Raw genomic sequence first — 16748 nt, 5'->3', positions numbered from 1 at the left:
AGAGGAGTGAGAGAATGTATGCTGTACATATATAAGTAGCATATACTGTAAAGGTCCCTATTTAGAGTCGGGCACAAACGGAGTAGGAAGATGCGATATATTCAGAATCGGTCTGTAGCTGCAGCTCCATCCCCTCCAGCCAGGTAAGATTGACGTGCTGTAGAAGTTTGGGGGCAGAGCAAGGGCATGGCTGGCCTGCGTTCCTGGAATCTGGGGTGTGTCTCCCCCATTTTCTAGGAGTGCCAAGGCTAGGATCTGCGTTGGAGGACACCGATTTCTTAAGGGCCGACAGGCGACCCGGCGGCGGGGGGGCAGTGACGGGGGAGTGAAGTTCCTTCACTCCCCCCGTCACCCGGCTCCATAGAAGTGCAGGCAAATATGGACGAGATCGTCCATATTGGCCTGCATGCACAGCCGACGAGGCACCAGCGATGAACGAGCGCGGGGCCGCGCATCATTCATTGCTTGAGCCTCCACACTGAAAGATATAAAAGGTACATCATTCAATAATGAACGAGATCGTTCATATCTTTCAGTCAGATCGACCAGTGTGTAGGGCTTATAACTCTCTCTGCACATGTTACATCTGCCCCACCTGCAGTGCAACATGGTTTTGCCCAGTTGCTAACTTTTTTGGTTTGCTAACAAACCTGAATTAACCCCCATCATCAGTGCAGCACATTTTGGAATAATACAAATATTAAGGTCTGGCTGTAACTGAAGTTAGTTCCTGACGGTATATGTCACCATAGTGTTTGGATTTTTTTCCGTTTTTCTTTTTTTTTGGTCTGTGTTGAGTTAAGATTTTGAACCTTAACGTCCCTCTTCTAATCTCACTACCTCTGTCCCTTGTTTTTGTTTTGTTATTCTTGCCAAAATGGGTAAAATAGTATACAGATCTGCAATACTACGTTATGGGTGGCTCCTTATTTTATTTTTTAAGTATTATTTACAACATAATACACCATGCATTTTTTTTATTTTGTGTTTTAGTTCTGTTTGATTTTTGAAGCGCAAGCTATAGTGTAACCATAGCTATTTGTTGTGATATTGTTCAACTGAAAGACTGCCGAGTACATCGGGATTCTACAAATGCTTGTAAAAGTGGGTGCATCGTTCTTAAAAAAAAAAACAACAACAAAAAAAACAATCCCACTTAGGTTTTTGTGTGTTTTTAAATATTTGTCAGGCAGGCCTTTTTCTCGACTGTCTTCCTGAAAATCATTATTTCCTAATAATAATGTTAATAATAAGGCATTCAGAATACTGACATGATGGTAGCAATGTTAACATTTCCTACCTGTGTTTCTTCTCAGCTTGGTCTATGGAAGCTCAAGGGGCTCCCACCCAGAAACGGATATTTTGCACAGACAGGCGTACGCAACACCTCACCCTCTGCAGGGATACGCTACCAACCACCACCCAGCAGGTAACCTTTTCTGCTTTATTCATGTCCTTTTTGATTATCAATTTACCCAAAATAATTTAGTTTCTTTTGAGTGTGTACAGTGGCGGATTTTGCATATGGTCTGCAGCCAATACCCAGTAAATTCCACACCCCCCAGTGAGCCAATGATTTTGTGCTCTTCCTTAACTGCCAGTGACTTACCATTGGAAGTGCTATTTGCTAATCAAACACCAGACAAGCAGTCCCAGTGGGAGGTGTTTTACTCTCTGAGACCGCCAGTCCAGGAGGCGACTAAAAAAGGGAGCGCTTCCAATAGCAAGCCACTCCTCTGCCTTTCTGACAGCTGTACCCTGCTCCTAGGGTCTGTCGGCAATGCAGTCCCTAGAAGCTGGTGTTTGTGGACATGTGCCAGTCCTACCACTGCTTGCACACGAGTCGGTCCTAGTGCCTTTTAAAATCCATTGTGAAGACGCCTGGGATTGTCTCTCCTATCTAGATTTTAGCACAGACCGTCCCCCTCGTCAAGTGTGTTATATCCTTGCACATAACCACAATGGAAAATGTCTTCAAACGTAAATATCAAAGATAAGCCTTCCTAAGATCAGCATTGCATGTTCAAAGTCCTGGAAATATTAAGGTGAATAATATATAAGCCAAAAATGATTACTTTGTTTCATACTGTTGTACTGACTATAGGGGGTCATTCTGAGTTGTTCGCTCGTTGACGATTTTCGCAACGGAGCGATTAAGGCAAAAATGCGCATGGTACGCAGTGCGCTTGCGCTAAGTACTTTAGCACAAAACTTAGTAGATTTACTCGCGTCCGAACGAAGAATTTTCATCGTTGAAGTGATCGGAGTGTGATTGACAGGAAGTGGGTGTTTCTGGGCGGAAACTCACCGTTTTCTGGGAGTGTGCGGAAAAACGCAGGCGTGCCAGGATAAAACGCGGGAGTGTCTGGAGAAACGGGGGAGTGGCTGGCCGAACGCAGGGCGTGTTTGTGACGTCAAACCAGGAACGAAACAGGCTGAGCTGATCGCAGTGTAGGAGTAAGTCTCGAGCTACTCAGAAACTGCTAAGAAATTTCTATTTGCAATTCTGCTAATCTTTCGTTTGCAATTCTGCTAAGCTAAGATAGACTCCCAGAGGGCGGCGGCCTAGCGTGTGCAATGCTGCTAAAATCTGCTAGCGAGCGAGCAACTCGGAATGACCCCCATAATACGTAGTTAGTCAAGTTGGTACCACAGTATAAACTGTTTGGGCTGTCACTGCGAATTGAATAGCGTTGGGAATTAGCTCCCAGGGCTATTCAATTCAGTGCGCAGTGACAGGAGCTGACAGGATTTCTTCTTGCACCCCCGGAGGGGTGTGAGCAGAAATCCAACAAAAGTGCCAGTGCGATGCTGATTTCTGCCCTTAACGCGGCGGAAATAGCATTGCACCAGGCACTTAAGTTGGACAATGCCAGTTCTCCTGACAAAACACCCTGTTTTTGGACAGGGAGAATGGGCATTCTCTGACTTAACATCGCGCTGAATTGAATAGCACCGGGAGCAAATTCCTGGCGCTATTCATTTCGCATTAAATTGAATCAAGCCCTTCGACAGAGTTCGTAGTTTGAAAAAAATGGTGCATTGCTTCGGAAACACCTGTTTTTTTTATTGATGTTTATTGCTGTACATTTATAGGGAGATTTCTCACGCCTTCTAAAGAGGACAAGTTGAGCTGTTGCTTATAGCAACCAGTCAATCGGATTCAAGTGTTTTTTTTTTTTTTTATAGAATGTATTTATAAATAATAGCTAGAATCTAAGTGGTCAGTGAACTAGTCTCTTTTAGAGGGTTTGGTAAATATAGTCTTAAATCAGACAATTAATTGAAATAATTTGTGCTTCTAGAAAAAGTATTGTTAATGTATGTTTGCCGCGTTGCTAAAAATGTTCTTTGAGCTGCTTATAGGTAACTGAAAGCCCGCACTTGCCAAGTATAGGTATTTGATTCTGCCACCTAGGCGAGGAAAACATGTTTTAAAGTGCATCCATGTTTTTATTTACATTTAATATGTTCAAATTTGTATGAGAAGTAGTGTATCCCTGCTGTGTGTGCCGTCTGACTGTATAAGGATGCGGCTATGGGCGGGGTGTGGTATGCAAGGTCGACCACTATTGGTCGACAGTAACTAGGTCGACAGGGTCTGTAGGTCGAAAGGGTCTCTAGGTCAACATGGTCTAGGTCAACAGGTTAAAAAGTTGAGATGAGTTTTTAATGTTTTTTTTGGTGCCGTTTTCTCCGTACAGTGACCGGAAACCCCAATTAGTGCACCGTTTCCCCTGGCATGCAAGGTGCCTTGCTGCACTCGCCACCGGTTACTATTCCTAGTCGTAGTCCGCGTGGACCGTTAAGTATGAAAAAGGAAAAAAATTGTGAAAAACTCATGTCGACCTAGAACATGTTGACCTAGTTACTGTCGACAAATGGTGGTCGACCTAGTTACTGTCGACCTAGAGACCGTATCCCGGTTTGGGCTACATCAAAGTTTTTGGAGGACTTGAGGGTGAGATTTATTAAACTTTGGAGAGAGAGAAAGCACCAACCAATCAGCTCCTGTCATTTTACAGCCTGTGTTTGAAAAATGACAAGAGCTGATTGGTTGGTATTATATCCCACTCCAATTTATCTCTCTTCTAACTTTGATTAATCTTTGTTTGTAGAGCAAGGATATTATTGTATTAAAGCACTGTAGTATGTTGTTGCATCCACAATACAACACAGGTGGGATGGATACTTCCTTTCCTTTTAGAACATTATATGTAGCCCGGGGAAGGGGGGGTGGGGGGGGGGGGTTCTTGTATTTTTTAGTAATCTGTGAAATCTTTCTCTGCTCTTAGGATTGTCTGGGTTGTTTGAGACGGGCCTCCACCATGCAGGTAGTGGCACCCCAGATGCTTCTGTGATGAATCTAATATCTGCTCTCGAATCTCGAGCTCCTCAGCCTGGACCCTCTGCTTCCTCCCTTCTCTCTCAGTTCCGTACACCTTCATGGCAGACAGGTATTCTCTCCAGGGCCTGGGCTTATAATAGTGTCTTCTACTAAACTGAATACAAAGAATTCATGTTCGTTTTGTCCCATATTTGCACCAAAGACATTTTAAGAAATTTTCCTGGTTGAGTTTGAAATGATAATAACCAGGTATGAAAATAATACATTTTGTAACTGATTAGTACATGTGAGAGTTCCGCATTGATTATAAGAACAAGTTAGTACTGCATTCTGTGTCAGCATGTGTCCATAGTGTTGTGATCCTACACTTTTGTCCTATTATCTATCAGACAACAGGCCATTACCAGGGACAATGGGGTAAAACTGCAGAATGTATGAAAGCTTGGAGAGAGATGAAGTGCTAACCAATCAGCTCTTAACTATCATGTTACAGACTGGGTTTGAAAAAAATTACAGGAGCCGATTGGTTGGTTCATCTCTCTCCAAGCTTTAATACATATACTCCAAATTATGTTGCTAACTTCCTTCCAAAATGTTTTGTAAAGAATTATGGCTCTCTAAAATCAGACGGCCTGATCCACCGACCAAAATCCACCGATTAGCAGCCGGCGATGATATGAGATCTCTCAGGAAATCTGTAAAATTAAACGTTGAAATGCCTGATTTACCGATCCCGACCGTCTTCGATCAGGGAATCTGGATTTTTAAACATAAGAACAAAGAATCTATCTAATCGTCCCGCGTGTCGCGCAGTCTGAAAAAAAGGCTGCCCTATAGTTCCCGTGGCCAGGAACAGTGTTTCTCCAGAACACCACAAATTGCTAAACAAAGAAAAATTTTGGCAACGGGTACCATCAGGCGCCTAAATACAATGAATGTCAAAGTGCTTTCATGCAGAATATATAAAACCAAAAACAAATCTACAACCCTTAATGTCGACGTGAAAGTCCAGTTCTCGCTCCTCAGACTTCCTCCTCTTATTATGATAGCATGTAAAACAGAGGGGAGAGGGAAACCACATGTGCAGTACAGTAATTTAATAACATATACACACATACTAGGGACATGGACAATCACAATAAAGGGTCACAGTAAAATGTGCAGAATAATAAAATTTTCCAGGTGTAACAGCCACAAGGAGATATGCAGAACAATTACCAGAGAGTCCGAGAACCCAAAAGAGTTCTCAAACAAGTTTTTTAATTTCCAAAGTCCACCCGGGCAGGAGCTGGAAGATCCTCTGGTTTTTGAAAATGCTGACCACAGATGAAATACGCCAACGCGTTTCAACTCCTGTTCCTGGAGTCTTTCTCAAGGCTGGACATCCAGCCTTGAGAAAGACTCCAGGAACAGGAGTTGAAACGCGTTGGCGTATTTCATCTGTGGTCAGCGCCTACGGTGGTCTGCATTTTCAAAAACCAGAGGATCTTCCAGCTCCTGCCCGGGTGGACTTTGGAAATTAAAGAACTTGTTTGAGAACTCTTTTGGGTTCTCGGACTCTCTGGTAATTGTTCTGCATATCTCCTTGTGGCTGTCACACCTGGAACATTTTATTATTCTGCACATTTTACTGTGACCCTTTATTGTGATTGTCCATGTCCCTTGTGTGTGTGTATATGTTATTAAATTACTGTACTGTACATTTGGTTTTCCTCTCCCCTCTGTTTTACATGCTATCATAATAAGAGGAGGAAGTGTGAGGAGTGAGAACTGGACTTTCACGTCGACCTTAAGGATTTTTAAACATGTTTAATAGTCCTGATTCCCCTGAACTGGACGTCATGGGATTGGGACATTGGCCCAATACATCTGTGTTATACAGTATGGGGGCTATAAGCCAGGGATAGAGAAAGAATAGCGATACAACAGCATATCACACTTGCCTTATACCAAATCTCAGGGAGACGAATAGATGTAACCAACCTCAGTACGTGATTTACTTCCACTAGACATATGACATATGTCCAAATCATAGTATTAATTTTTTTTGGGGAAATATGATAGTGTATTTTTATAGAGCACCTACCAATAGGGGGAGGTGGCTGTAGATTTTACTTCAGTAGGGTAAAGTAGAAAACTAAATCTACACCGTGACTTACATGGTCATTAGCCAAGCATGTTAGTTGCCGATCTAGGCTGCCATCTTTCTACTCTCTAGATCACTGAGGATAGGTTTTGGAACACTGCTGTACAGTGATGGAGAGACAGAGCACTGCTCCGTTAAGTCACCTGCTGAATGGAAGATTTCCAGCCTCTTTGCCAGGTGTACAGCGGTGCAGGCACATTCTACATTTTTTTTATTCTGGATCATCAGACATAGAGGGGGGTATATCAAACCTTCTAAAGAGGAAAGGTAGAGACGTTTTAGAAGCAAGATATTGGTTGAAGTACCTTTTCTATGATCTAACATCATAAAACTTTAGAGTATTCTTAATTACACTGTTTATGATAATATTGTGAAGTACTTCCACCATAGCAATATGTTGCATTCTCTACTTTGCATAGTTAGAATTTAATGGAACTGAATTTAAGACATAATTATATGAATTATATGTACACTGTTCCGTGCATTGTGTCATTCTGATGCGCTGTTTATTTATTTATTTTGTTTGTTTTTTAGCCATGCACACCCCAGCGCCAGCAGAGCTCTTCATATCTGGGGCCATTCCAGGATCCGGTACATTTCCATCATCCTCTGCCCTTTCTGCTTACCAGCACCCAGCATCTTTCAGTGGTAGAAGCTTCCCTGTGACATCTTCGTTGACACTTCAAGATGCCACCTTCAGCCCAACTTCAAATGGTCTCCTCTCTCCTCATGATCCACTTCTCCATATAAAGTCATCCCAGTCTTCTGTCCCATCTTCACTGAGTTTTGATCGGCTTGGCAGCACGGTGTTAGGCACTGGACTACAGTCTCAGAGCTCAGCCTATCGCAGTGCACAGGAATCCGCTTCACGTCATCTTCCCTCCCAGTTCAATCTGCTCTCCTCCTCCCTTGGCCCCTCTGAACAAACATCCCAGCTCTACAATGCTTCTGTGTTCTCCAGCTCTCCAGCCTCTTCAATTGAAAGAGCAATGCCTCGACAAGACAGCGTTATTAAGCACTACCAGCGGCCCTCCAGTGCCCAGTCCCAGCTTCCTTCAGCTGCAGCTGCTGCTCACTCCCTGCAGCACTATCTAAGCTGTGGGGGTAGTTATCAGCAAATGTCACATCGCTCCAGCTTGTCCTGCAGTCCATTGGGGGACCAGTCACCTGTCAGCAGTGAAGGTTCGCAGCAGAAGAACTCGCAAGCACGCCAAGAGCAGTCTCAGAGCTACAGACCAATAATTCAATCCCCGGGGTATTCAACCTCTTCCTCTTCCAACAAGTCTAAGAGCTACTCGGCTTCTAGGCAGACTCCCCGATCTACCGCCACTCCAAAGTGCCAAAGCATTGCATCCACCGGACAGTCGCACAACTACTCTTCCTCCACTCCAAAGCCCAGTTCTGTTATTGCAAGCCAGTCTCAAGCGTACTCTCCCGGACAGCCGCAGAATCTTCTTTCTATGTCCCAGTCACAAAACTATGCTGTCACTCAATCGCAGAACCTTTCAGCTGTTACTCAGTCGCAAGGCTTTACATCTAGCCAGGCCCAAGATTTGACCAGTGGGAGCAAGTCTCAAAGCTATACAACTAGCCAGTCACAAGGCTTGCAGACATGTGTGAGCCAGAATCAAACCTACTCTCCCGAGCAATTGCAAGGGTTGTCATCCGTGGGTCAGATTCCAAGTTATAGTGTCCAAACAGAGTCCCATGTGTCTGCAAGCCAGGCTCCTAGTTATGTTCCTGCTCATTCTCAAGGTATGCCAACTGCCAGCCCTTCCCTGAGCTACAGTACTGGCCATTCCCCGGCCATGTATTCTTCTGTTAGCCATTCCCAGAATTTATCAGATTCCAGTCCCTCTCAGATAATTCGACCTCTACAGTCCCCTACTTCAAGTCGATCGCAAAGCGTAGCTTCTCCTGGACAGTCTCAGAAGTATTTGACTTCAGTGCTTTCACCTTCATTCATGCAAGCTTCCCATTCGCAAAGCTATCAAAACTCCCAGCCCAATCTAGAAAGAACACCCTCCTACAGCAAACCAAAATCTGATTCTGACCTTCTCTCCACTGAAAGGACAGATGATGAAGACTTCCTCATTCAGCACCTACTACAGTCGCAAAGTCCTCCCCGGGTCTCTTCTGAAAGCCTTGAGTGTGAGGAAAGATCAAGTAAATCAATGGGCTATGAAATGAGTAAAACAGAGGAAAGGTATCACCTACAAAGTGTTATAAGGACTAATTCAAACTTGGACAACCAAGGGTTGGAGTTGTCTTTACAGAGCTTAAAAGACAAGAAAAAAAGTGATCGCCACAAGGAGTATTCTAACACAAGGTCAACTCCAGAGTCTTTAGGAACATCTGTTGTTCATTATAGTCACCAGACAGGCCCCATGGATTCTTTCACTCAGGACATCAAAAAGTCAGTAGACCATTTACCACACATGGACACCTCAAATAAAGACTTAAACTCTGCTCATTCATACATGCAAAAGACCCCAGAACATGCGTCGCAAGCGCACAGAATGGTGGCCGAGAGTCAGTCCATGGAGACTCACAACATGCTCCAAAGCCAGCAAGGCACTCCAATGATGATGGATAACTCTCCTGATCTGCCAATGTCTCTTACCCACCAGCCGACCACTCAACAGTCGCAACTACTGCAATCTGTTCTCACTCATACCCAGAGTCAGCTGCAGGCGCATCAGAGAAAAGTACAGTCATCAATGGATGTACACCTTATGGAACCACAGAGGATCCAAGCTGAAGCACAATCCCCACAGCTACAAATGCAGCTGCAGTCACAGGCATTGGAAGCCCATTTACAGTCACAACAAATGCATGTTCGCTCACAGTCTATGGAGGTACACTCTCGTTCCCAATCAATAGAGGCACAGCTGATGGATTCCCACCAGATGCAATCAGACCAACAATCCCCTCAGCTCCAGGCACAACTTCAGTCAGAACGCATGCAAGCAGAGATGCAGCCCGAGAGGATGCAAGCATCCCTTCAATCAGAGGGTATGGAGGTACATCCTCAGAATGACGCCATGCAGGCATTATCCCGGTCTCAAGAAATGCAGGACTTTCTTGAACCTGACCTGAACTTGGAATCACACTTGGGACAGACTGGTTCTGTGCAGGGTCAGCAACACCTTATGTCTGATGGCGGAGACCCCATGCGTTTAGATCAAGAGTCCTCCTCTCAGCAGGTGCCTCAAACTCAGATGGAGCCTAAGGATCAGTTTGACAGCCCGAGTCCTCAAGGATCAAAGCAGCGGTTTGTTCCTCTGACATCTATCTGCTTTCCCGATTCGCTTTTGCAAGATGAGGAGAGAAGTTTTTTTCCTGGCATGGAGGATATGTTCTGTCAGCAATCTTGTGGTAATGATGAGTTCCCCAAGTCCAGCTGTGGTGACGATGGCTCTCAAAGCATGGACAGAAATGAGGCCATGAAAAACAGCTATGAGATGATGCAGTCTAGCCAAGGTTATTCTGGTTACTGCACCTCTGAAAATAATGACAATCAACAAAATGTTCACTTGGGTCTGGACTCTGTATCTGTAAAGCATGAGCTGCCATCTACGGTCAACACAGAACAATTAGGACTAATTCAGTCTAGTCATGGTCAGCAGTCATCAGAAGTAAAACCTGGCCTAACCTCACCCATTTTCTGTTCTTCCAAGCCCAAAAAGCTTCTCAAGACCTCATCTTTCCACCTGCTAAAGAAGAGAGAACCCTCTTTCCAGCCTCCCAAGAAAAACTATGCTCAGGAGTATGAGTTTGAAGACGATGAAGACAAGGAGGATGTCCCTGCTGATATAAGATTAAACAGTCGTAGATTACCTGATCTTCTCCCAGATCTTATCTCTAGCTGTCGTACTCGGCCAAACATAAGCCCAATGGGTGACATTGACTTCTGTCCACCCAATAACATGGATGGACCAAAGAGACGTGGCCGGAAGCCCACAAAACCTAAAAGAGAGGGCCCCCCCAGGCCCAGAGGACGACCAAGGATCAGGCCTCTGGTAGAACCACATGTTTTAGGTCATGATGGTATTAGAAAGCCTCGTGGAAGAGGTAGAGGGAGAGGCAGGAGAATAGCAGATGAGGGAAGGGAAAGTATGCCAATGGAACCCCTGAAACCACTAAAGGTATGTGGAGTGTTTTTCCACAAAATGTAATTGAAAAAATTGCAAATAATAATAAAATTTTAAAAAAATAGCAAAAGATAAATAACTATCACAAACATGCTGTTTTTAATGTCTGTTTTTTTATATCTTTTTTTTGTTTCTTTGTTTCTGATATTAAGTAATAGCTAGTAATAAAAAAAAAAAAAACTAAATTAAGAAATTTAAAAAAATGAAAAAAGGTTGATCAGTTTCCCCCAAAGTGAGCAAGCTCATGGTGTGCTTTTATATCTTGTTGGTCAGATCAAACTGCAAGTGCCAAAAGGGAACGATACTTTGCAGATGGATCAAGCTGAGATGCTTCCTCCTCCCCAGGAGAATGCTTTGGACAACAGCCAGACACGGGAGAAGATCAAACAGAAGATCAAAGAGGTTGAAGAAAAGCAACCAGAAATAAAATCTGGCTTTATGGCCTCCTTTTTGGACTTCTTAAAGTCAGGCAAGAGGCAGCAGCTGCCCACAGCCAACACCAGCCCTTCAAAGAACCGTCCACCCTCTGCCCAGCAGGCTTCACAGGCTTCCTTTGGGATGGCCTCTCAAATGCTTTCTGGAACTCTAGACTCGACAGAGAGTGACAGTCTGGTTATGAGTTGCACCAGCCCTTGTAAAAGGTTGGATGATGAGCTGAAGCGGAATCTGGAAACCCTACCTTCCTTTTCTTCTGATGAGGAGGACTCTGTCAGCAAAAACCAAGATCTGCAAAAGAGTATCTCCTCAGCCATCTCTGCTCTCTATGATCCTACTGACCGCAAGGAAGCAGAAAGTACAGGTCAGTTAATGGACCACTGTGCTAATAAATTTCCAGAAATATGCTGTAGAATAGGCCCTAATACTTTGCTTGCCTAGTGACCCTTCTCCCAACTCCAAACTTACAGTCTAGTTTATTTTAATAGTAATGATTATTTGGTTCTCTGTAATTTTTCTTGTTTATTTCAAATCTTTGCTCTGTGTAGCACATAATATCTTGATCACTGGTATATTAACATTTGTTTATTCTCTTTTTTTCTTTTTTTTCTGAAGCCCCCACAGTGGTAGAGGAAAAGGTGTCCAGCCCTGTACCGTCTGAACCTTCATCACATCCAGAACCACCAGTTGCGGTCTCACCACCATCTCCTCAAGAGGCACCAGCTCCATCACCTCCTCCTCCTCCTCCACCCCCACCACCACCTCCACCCCCACCAGAAGAACCTCCTGCCCAGTCTTCCCCTGAACAGGAAGAGCCAGAAGATACTAGACCTCTACACCTGGCCAAAAAGCAGGAGACTGCTGCAATTTGTGGGGAGACTGATGAGGAAGACGTTGAAAGCAGCGGTGAGGGTATCTTCCGGGAAAGAGATGAGTTTGTTATTCGAGTGGAGGACATTCAGGCGCTAAAGGTACAACACATTGGACATTGTCTTGGCCCCGTACAACCTTGTTCTGTTTTGGATACTAAGGATTAGCCACAGAAATACCTTTTTGGCAGTGTGTTTACGTGAGAAATTTATTTTTTGTATGTTTTATATAGTGGTGTGTGGAATTTGAAAATTATATTACCTCAGATAGATTAGATTAAATTAATAGGTGGAGGGTATGAAGGGAACATATGTAGTAAATGAAATAGGGGTGGGTAGCTATATATATATCATAATAGATCAGGGGTGTATCGACGTTTCGGTCCCTAATGGGACCTTTGTCAAGATCCTGACAAAGGTCCCATTAGGGACCGAAACGTCGATATACCCCTGTCTATTATGATCTATTGAAAATAAAGAAAAACTGCTTTGAAGACTGGTGAGTGCTCCTCTGTTGTGGATATATATATATATATATATATATATATATATATATATATATATATATATATTATATATACACGCACACGTCATACGTTCTCTAGCATCCATAAGGGATATTGGGGCAATCTAGTACAATGGGGTATAGACAGGGTCCAAAGGAGCCAGTGCACTTTACAATTCTTCAACTGGGTGTGCTGGCTCCTCCTCTCTATGCCCCCACCCACAGGCAGTTTAGAAAAAAGTGCCCTCAGGAGAGGATGCACACTCTGCAGCTCCAGAGAGATTTCTTCAATTTCTTTTTAATGTTTGTTATTTTCGGTATGCTGTGTGGGGTTGTTTTTCAGCGGGGCACTGCGCCTTGGCTGTCACAGCCGCAGCACGCTGCACACTCCTAACGCTGCCTGAAGGTGACATTGGTGGTGACTACACACCGGGGGCCCCGCTAGGGGAGTCCCCCGGTTCACTGTGCGGCTGACCACGGGCGCGGCGTACGGGACCCTCCCGCTAAGATCACCTGTGTAGACTGGCACAAAAACGCTTTGACAATATAATATATCTCTGTAACTCCGGCGCCATTGGAGGGGGCGGAGCTACATCAGAGCGAGACCTGAGGCGTTTTGGCGCCTTCTTCTGCTTACTGAAGCCATTCTCGGGGCACACAGCGCATCCTGATTCCTCAGACACGCTGGATATCTGGTACAGGGTGTAGCAAACAGGGAGTGACGCTTGTGTACACTATCTGGGTCGTCTTTAGGACAGGATTTGTTAGTGTTTACTGTAAAATAGTGAGCTGACAGCCTCACTGGAGCTGTACAGCTAGGGGTGTGCTGGTGTCTTTCTCTCTCTGTGTCTCCTTTCACATACAGTAGGGCAGGCTTGCAATATAACTGTCTTTGTGACTGTGTATGTTATTGTGCTTACTGTGAAACATGGGTAAACACAAGCTCTGCAGTGTATACCACACCAGATTCTCTCCATTACCTACTGATTCTGTTTCCTGTGAACAATGCAGCCAATCTTCACAGATCAGTGAAGGGGCTGGGAAGAGGGTCCAGAGCCCCACTGGCTTAGGGTCTCTTAAACTATGATGTCAGTTACGTCATCCCAGCTCACTGCTAATGTACAGAAGACTCAGCTACTACAACAAGCTGTTGCAGATTTAGCTGCTAGGACAGTTGCAGCACAGCCTCCCCTCTCTCATGCAGGTCCACAGAAGCGTGGGATACCTGCTATACTGATACAGATGATGATATACAGGGGGGTGGGGATGACTTGGATCCCGTTAGTGGGGATCCCGATTCTGCTCAGGGTATTGAACCCCTAATTCTGGCTATACGTGACGTGTTAAAGCTCCCTCTAGAGGACGCTGCGTCACAGCGGTCGTTTTTCTTTATAGAAAACAAGCCTAATGTCACTTTCCCTGACTCTACAGAGTTAGATGACCTATTCAAGTTGGCCTGGAAAAATCCAGACAACATTTTTTTTCCAAGTGTCCAAAAAGTTTTTGTGCACTTTCCCATTTGCTCTTGAAGGTAGGAAATTTTGGAAGGAACCCCCTGGGGTTGATGTATCAGTGTCTCGCCTGTCCAAAAAGACGGTGCCGTCCGCCCCGGGCTCCTTTACCATGAAGGATCCTGGGGATAGGAAGATAGAGGGGGTCATTCTGACCTGATCGCTCGCTGCAGTTCTTCGCAGCGCAGTGATCAGGTCAGAACTGCGCTGGCGCATGGCTGACAGCCAACGGCTGTCGCTGCCTAGCGATCGCCTCTGCATGATCGACAGGCATAGACGGTTGCTGAGCGGGAGGGGGTGGCACGGCGGCGTTTGGCCGCCATTTTTTGGACGCCTGCGTTGGCCGGACCGTGCGGGGGGAGGGCCACAGCGGCTGTGTGGTGTTACACACAGCTGCTGCGATCCGGGCAGCAACGAGTAGCTCCCGGCCAGCACGCAAAAGCTGCGCTGGCCGGGAGCTGCTCCTGAAGTGCAAAAGCATCGCCACTGTGCGATGCTTTTGCACTTCTGTGACGGGGCAGGGACTGACATGCTGGGCGTCCCCCCACATGTCTGTGTTCCTGATCGTAGCTGTGCTAAATTTAGCACAGCTACGATCAAGTTGGAATCACCCCCAGAGGACTACACTCGAATTGTGGGTTGCTGGATGACCCATCCCATTCATTCCTGGTCCACTCAAATTCAGGTGGGCCTCTCGGGGGATATGCCCTTGGTCAGTATGGTGACCCTCCTAAAACACATTCAGGACACTACACTTGTTCTCTGTGATTCGCTCAAGGAGATGGGGAACATTAATGCTAGGACTTCTGCCATGGCAGTATCGGCGCGCAAGGCCTTATGGTTGCGTCAGTGGATTGTGGACGCAGAATCCAAACGTAGTGTGGAATCCCTCCCCTTTTCTGGGGAATGGCTCTTTGGGGTTGAATTGGATACCTGGATTTACAAAGTTACGGCTGGGAAATCAACGTTTCTCCCCTCTGGGGCCCTGCCGGCAAGACGCTCCTACCCGGGGCCGTCTGTCCAGTCCTTTCAGTCTCACAGATTTCGATCTAAGGCCAGAGCTGCCTCCAATGTGACTAGAGGCACCAGGGGTTAGTCCAGAAAGCCTGCAAGCACCAGCTCTCAGGATCAGGCCACCACTTCTGCTTCTGCTAAGGCCTCAGCATTTCGGTGCCCACCCACCCCCGAGGGGATGCGTCACTTCAGCCGATTCTGGGAGACATCCTGCTGGTATACCTGGGTCTGAAATCTCGTTTCTCAAGGCTACAAGCTGGAATTCGACAGTACTTCTCCCCAACGATTTTTCAAATCAAGCTTACCAGCCTTGGAGGATATGCAAGTTACGTTGCAATAAGCCATCCAAAAGTTGGTCCAGTCACACGTCATTGTCCCAGTACCAATACCGCAACACGGCAAGGGGTTTTACTCCAACCTATTTGTGGTGCCGAAACCGGACGGTTCGGTAATACCATTTTGAATCTAAAATCCTTGAATCCTTATTTGAAGGTGTTCAAGTTCAAAATGGAATCCCTACAAGCAGTGTTTGCAGGCCTGGAAGAACAGGAATTTATGGTCTTCTTGGATATCAAGGACGCCTACCTCCATATTCAGATTTGGCCGCCTCATCAGGCATACCTGCAGTTTGCCCGGCTGGACAATCACTTCTAATTTCAGGCTCTGCCCTTCGACCTGTCTACAGCCCCGAGGGTATTCACGAAGGTGATTACGGAGATCAGGTTCCAACTCTGGGTCCAGGGGGTCAATGTTGTCCCTTACCTGGACGATCTTCTGATAAAAGCAAGATCCAGGGAGCTTTTATTGCTCCATATCGACCGCACTATCCAACTTCTGTCACACCATGGGTGGATTCTCAACTTACAGAAGTCCCACCTGGAGCCAACTCAGGGCTCCTGTTCCTGGGGATGTTGCTGGATACTGTGGCCCAGAAGGTGCTCCTACCAGAGGACAAGGCGAGAACACTTAAGGTGATAGTCCGCATGGTGCTCCGACCTACTCGAGTGTCTAACCATCTTTGCATAAGATTGTTGGGAAAGATTGTCGCCTCATACGAGGCGATCCAGTATGGGACGTTCCATGCCAGAACATTTCAGTTGGATCTCCTGAGCAAATGGTCCGGATCACATCTACAGGTGCACCGAATGATTCGGCTGTCACCTCATGCCAGGATTTCCCTCCTGTGGTGGCTACAGTCCTCCAACCTACTGGAAGGGCCGGAGTTTAGGGATTCAGGATTGAACCCTCCTCACGACGGATGCAAGCTTAAGGGGATGGGGAGCTGTCACCCAAGGGGCGCAGTTTCAGGGCAAGTGGTCAACCCACGAAAGCCTCCTTCCGATCAACATTCTGGAACTTCAGGCGTTCTACAATGCTCTGCTTCAGGCCTCTCCTCTGCTCAGGGATCACGCGATCCGGGTACAGTCGGACAACGCCACTGCGGTCGCGTATATCAATCGACAAGGAGGGACAAAAAGCAGAGCCTGCATGCGAGAGGTGTCAAAGATACTCCTCTTGGCAGAAAGAAATGCAAGAGCTCTTTCCGCAATCTTCATTCCAGGTGTTGAAAACTGGTAAGCGGACTTCCTGAGTAGTCACGATCTCCTCCCGGGGGAGTGGGATCTCCACCAGCAGGTGTTCCAGCAGGTCATTAACCGGTGGGGCTGCTCGCAGATAGACATGATGGCTTCTCGTCTCAACAAGTGGTATTGCTCGCGAACCAGGGACCCTTGGGCGAGGGCAGTTGATACACTTGCGTCGCCTTG

At 45.9% G+C, this 16748-nt stretch overlaps 1 protein-coding gene across 1 annotated transcript in view; it reads left to right on the top strand.

Annotated features, from left to right (window-relative positions):
* PRR12 (proline rich 12) overlaps window positions 1-16748 on the top strand; it is a 142901-nt gene that overhangs the window by 90160 nt on the left and 35993 nt on the right. Inside the window, exons 2-6 of the mRNA XM_063942570.1 lie at window positions 1317-1429; window positions 4296-4457; window positions 7029-10642; window positions 10922-11447; window positions 11699-12054. Coding sequence (XP_063798640.1) covers window positions 1317-1429; window positions 4296-4457; window positions 7029-10642; window positions 10922-11447; window positions 11699-12054 — 4771 coding nt within the window. The remainder of the gene's footprint in view (window positions 1-1316; window positions 1430-4295; window positions 4458-7028; window positions 10643-10921; window positions 11448-11698; window positions 12055-16748) is intronic.

The sequence above is a fragment of the Pseudophryne corroboree genome, chromosome 10, assembly GCF_028390025.1.
Source record: "Pseudophryne corroboree isolate aPseCor3 chromosome 10, aPseCor3.hap2, whole genome shotgun sequence".
Taxonomy (NCBI): domain Eukaryota; kingdom Metazoa; phylum Chordata; class Amphibia; order Anura; family Myobatrachidae; genus Pseudophryne; species Pseudophryne corroboree.
Note: the sequence above shows the minus strand (reverse complement) of the source record. Positions and strands in the feature narration are given on the sequence as shown.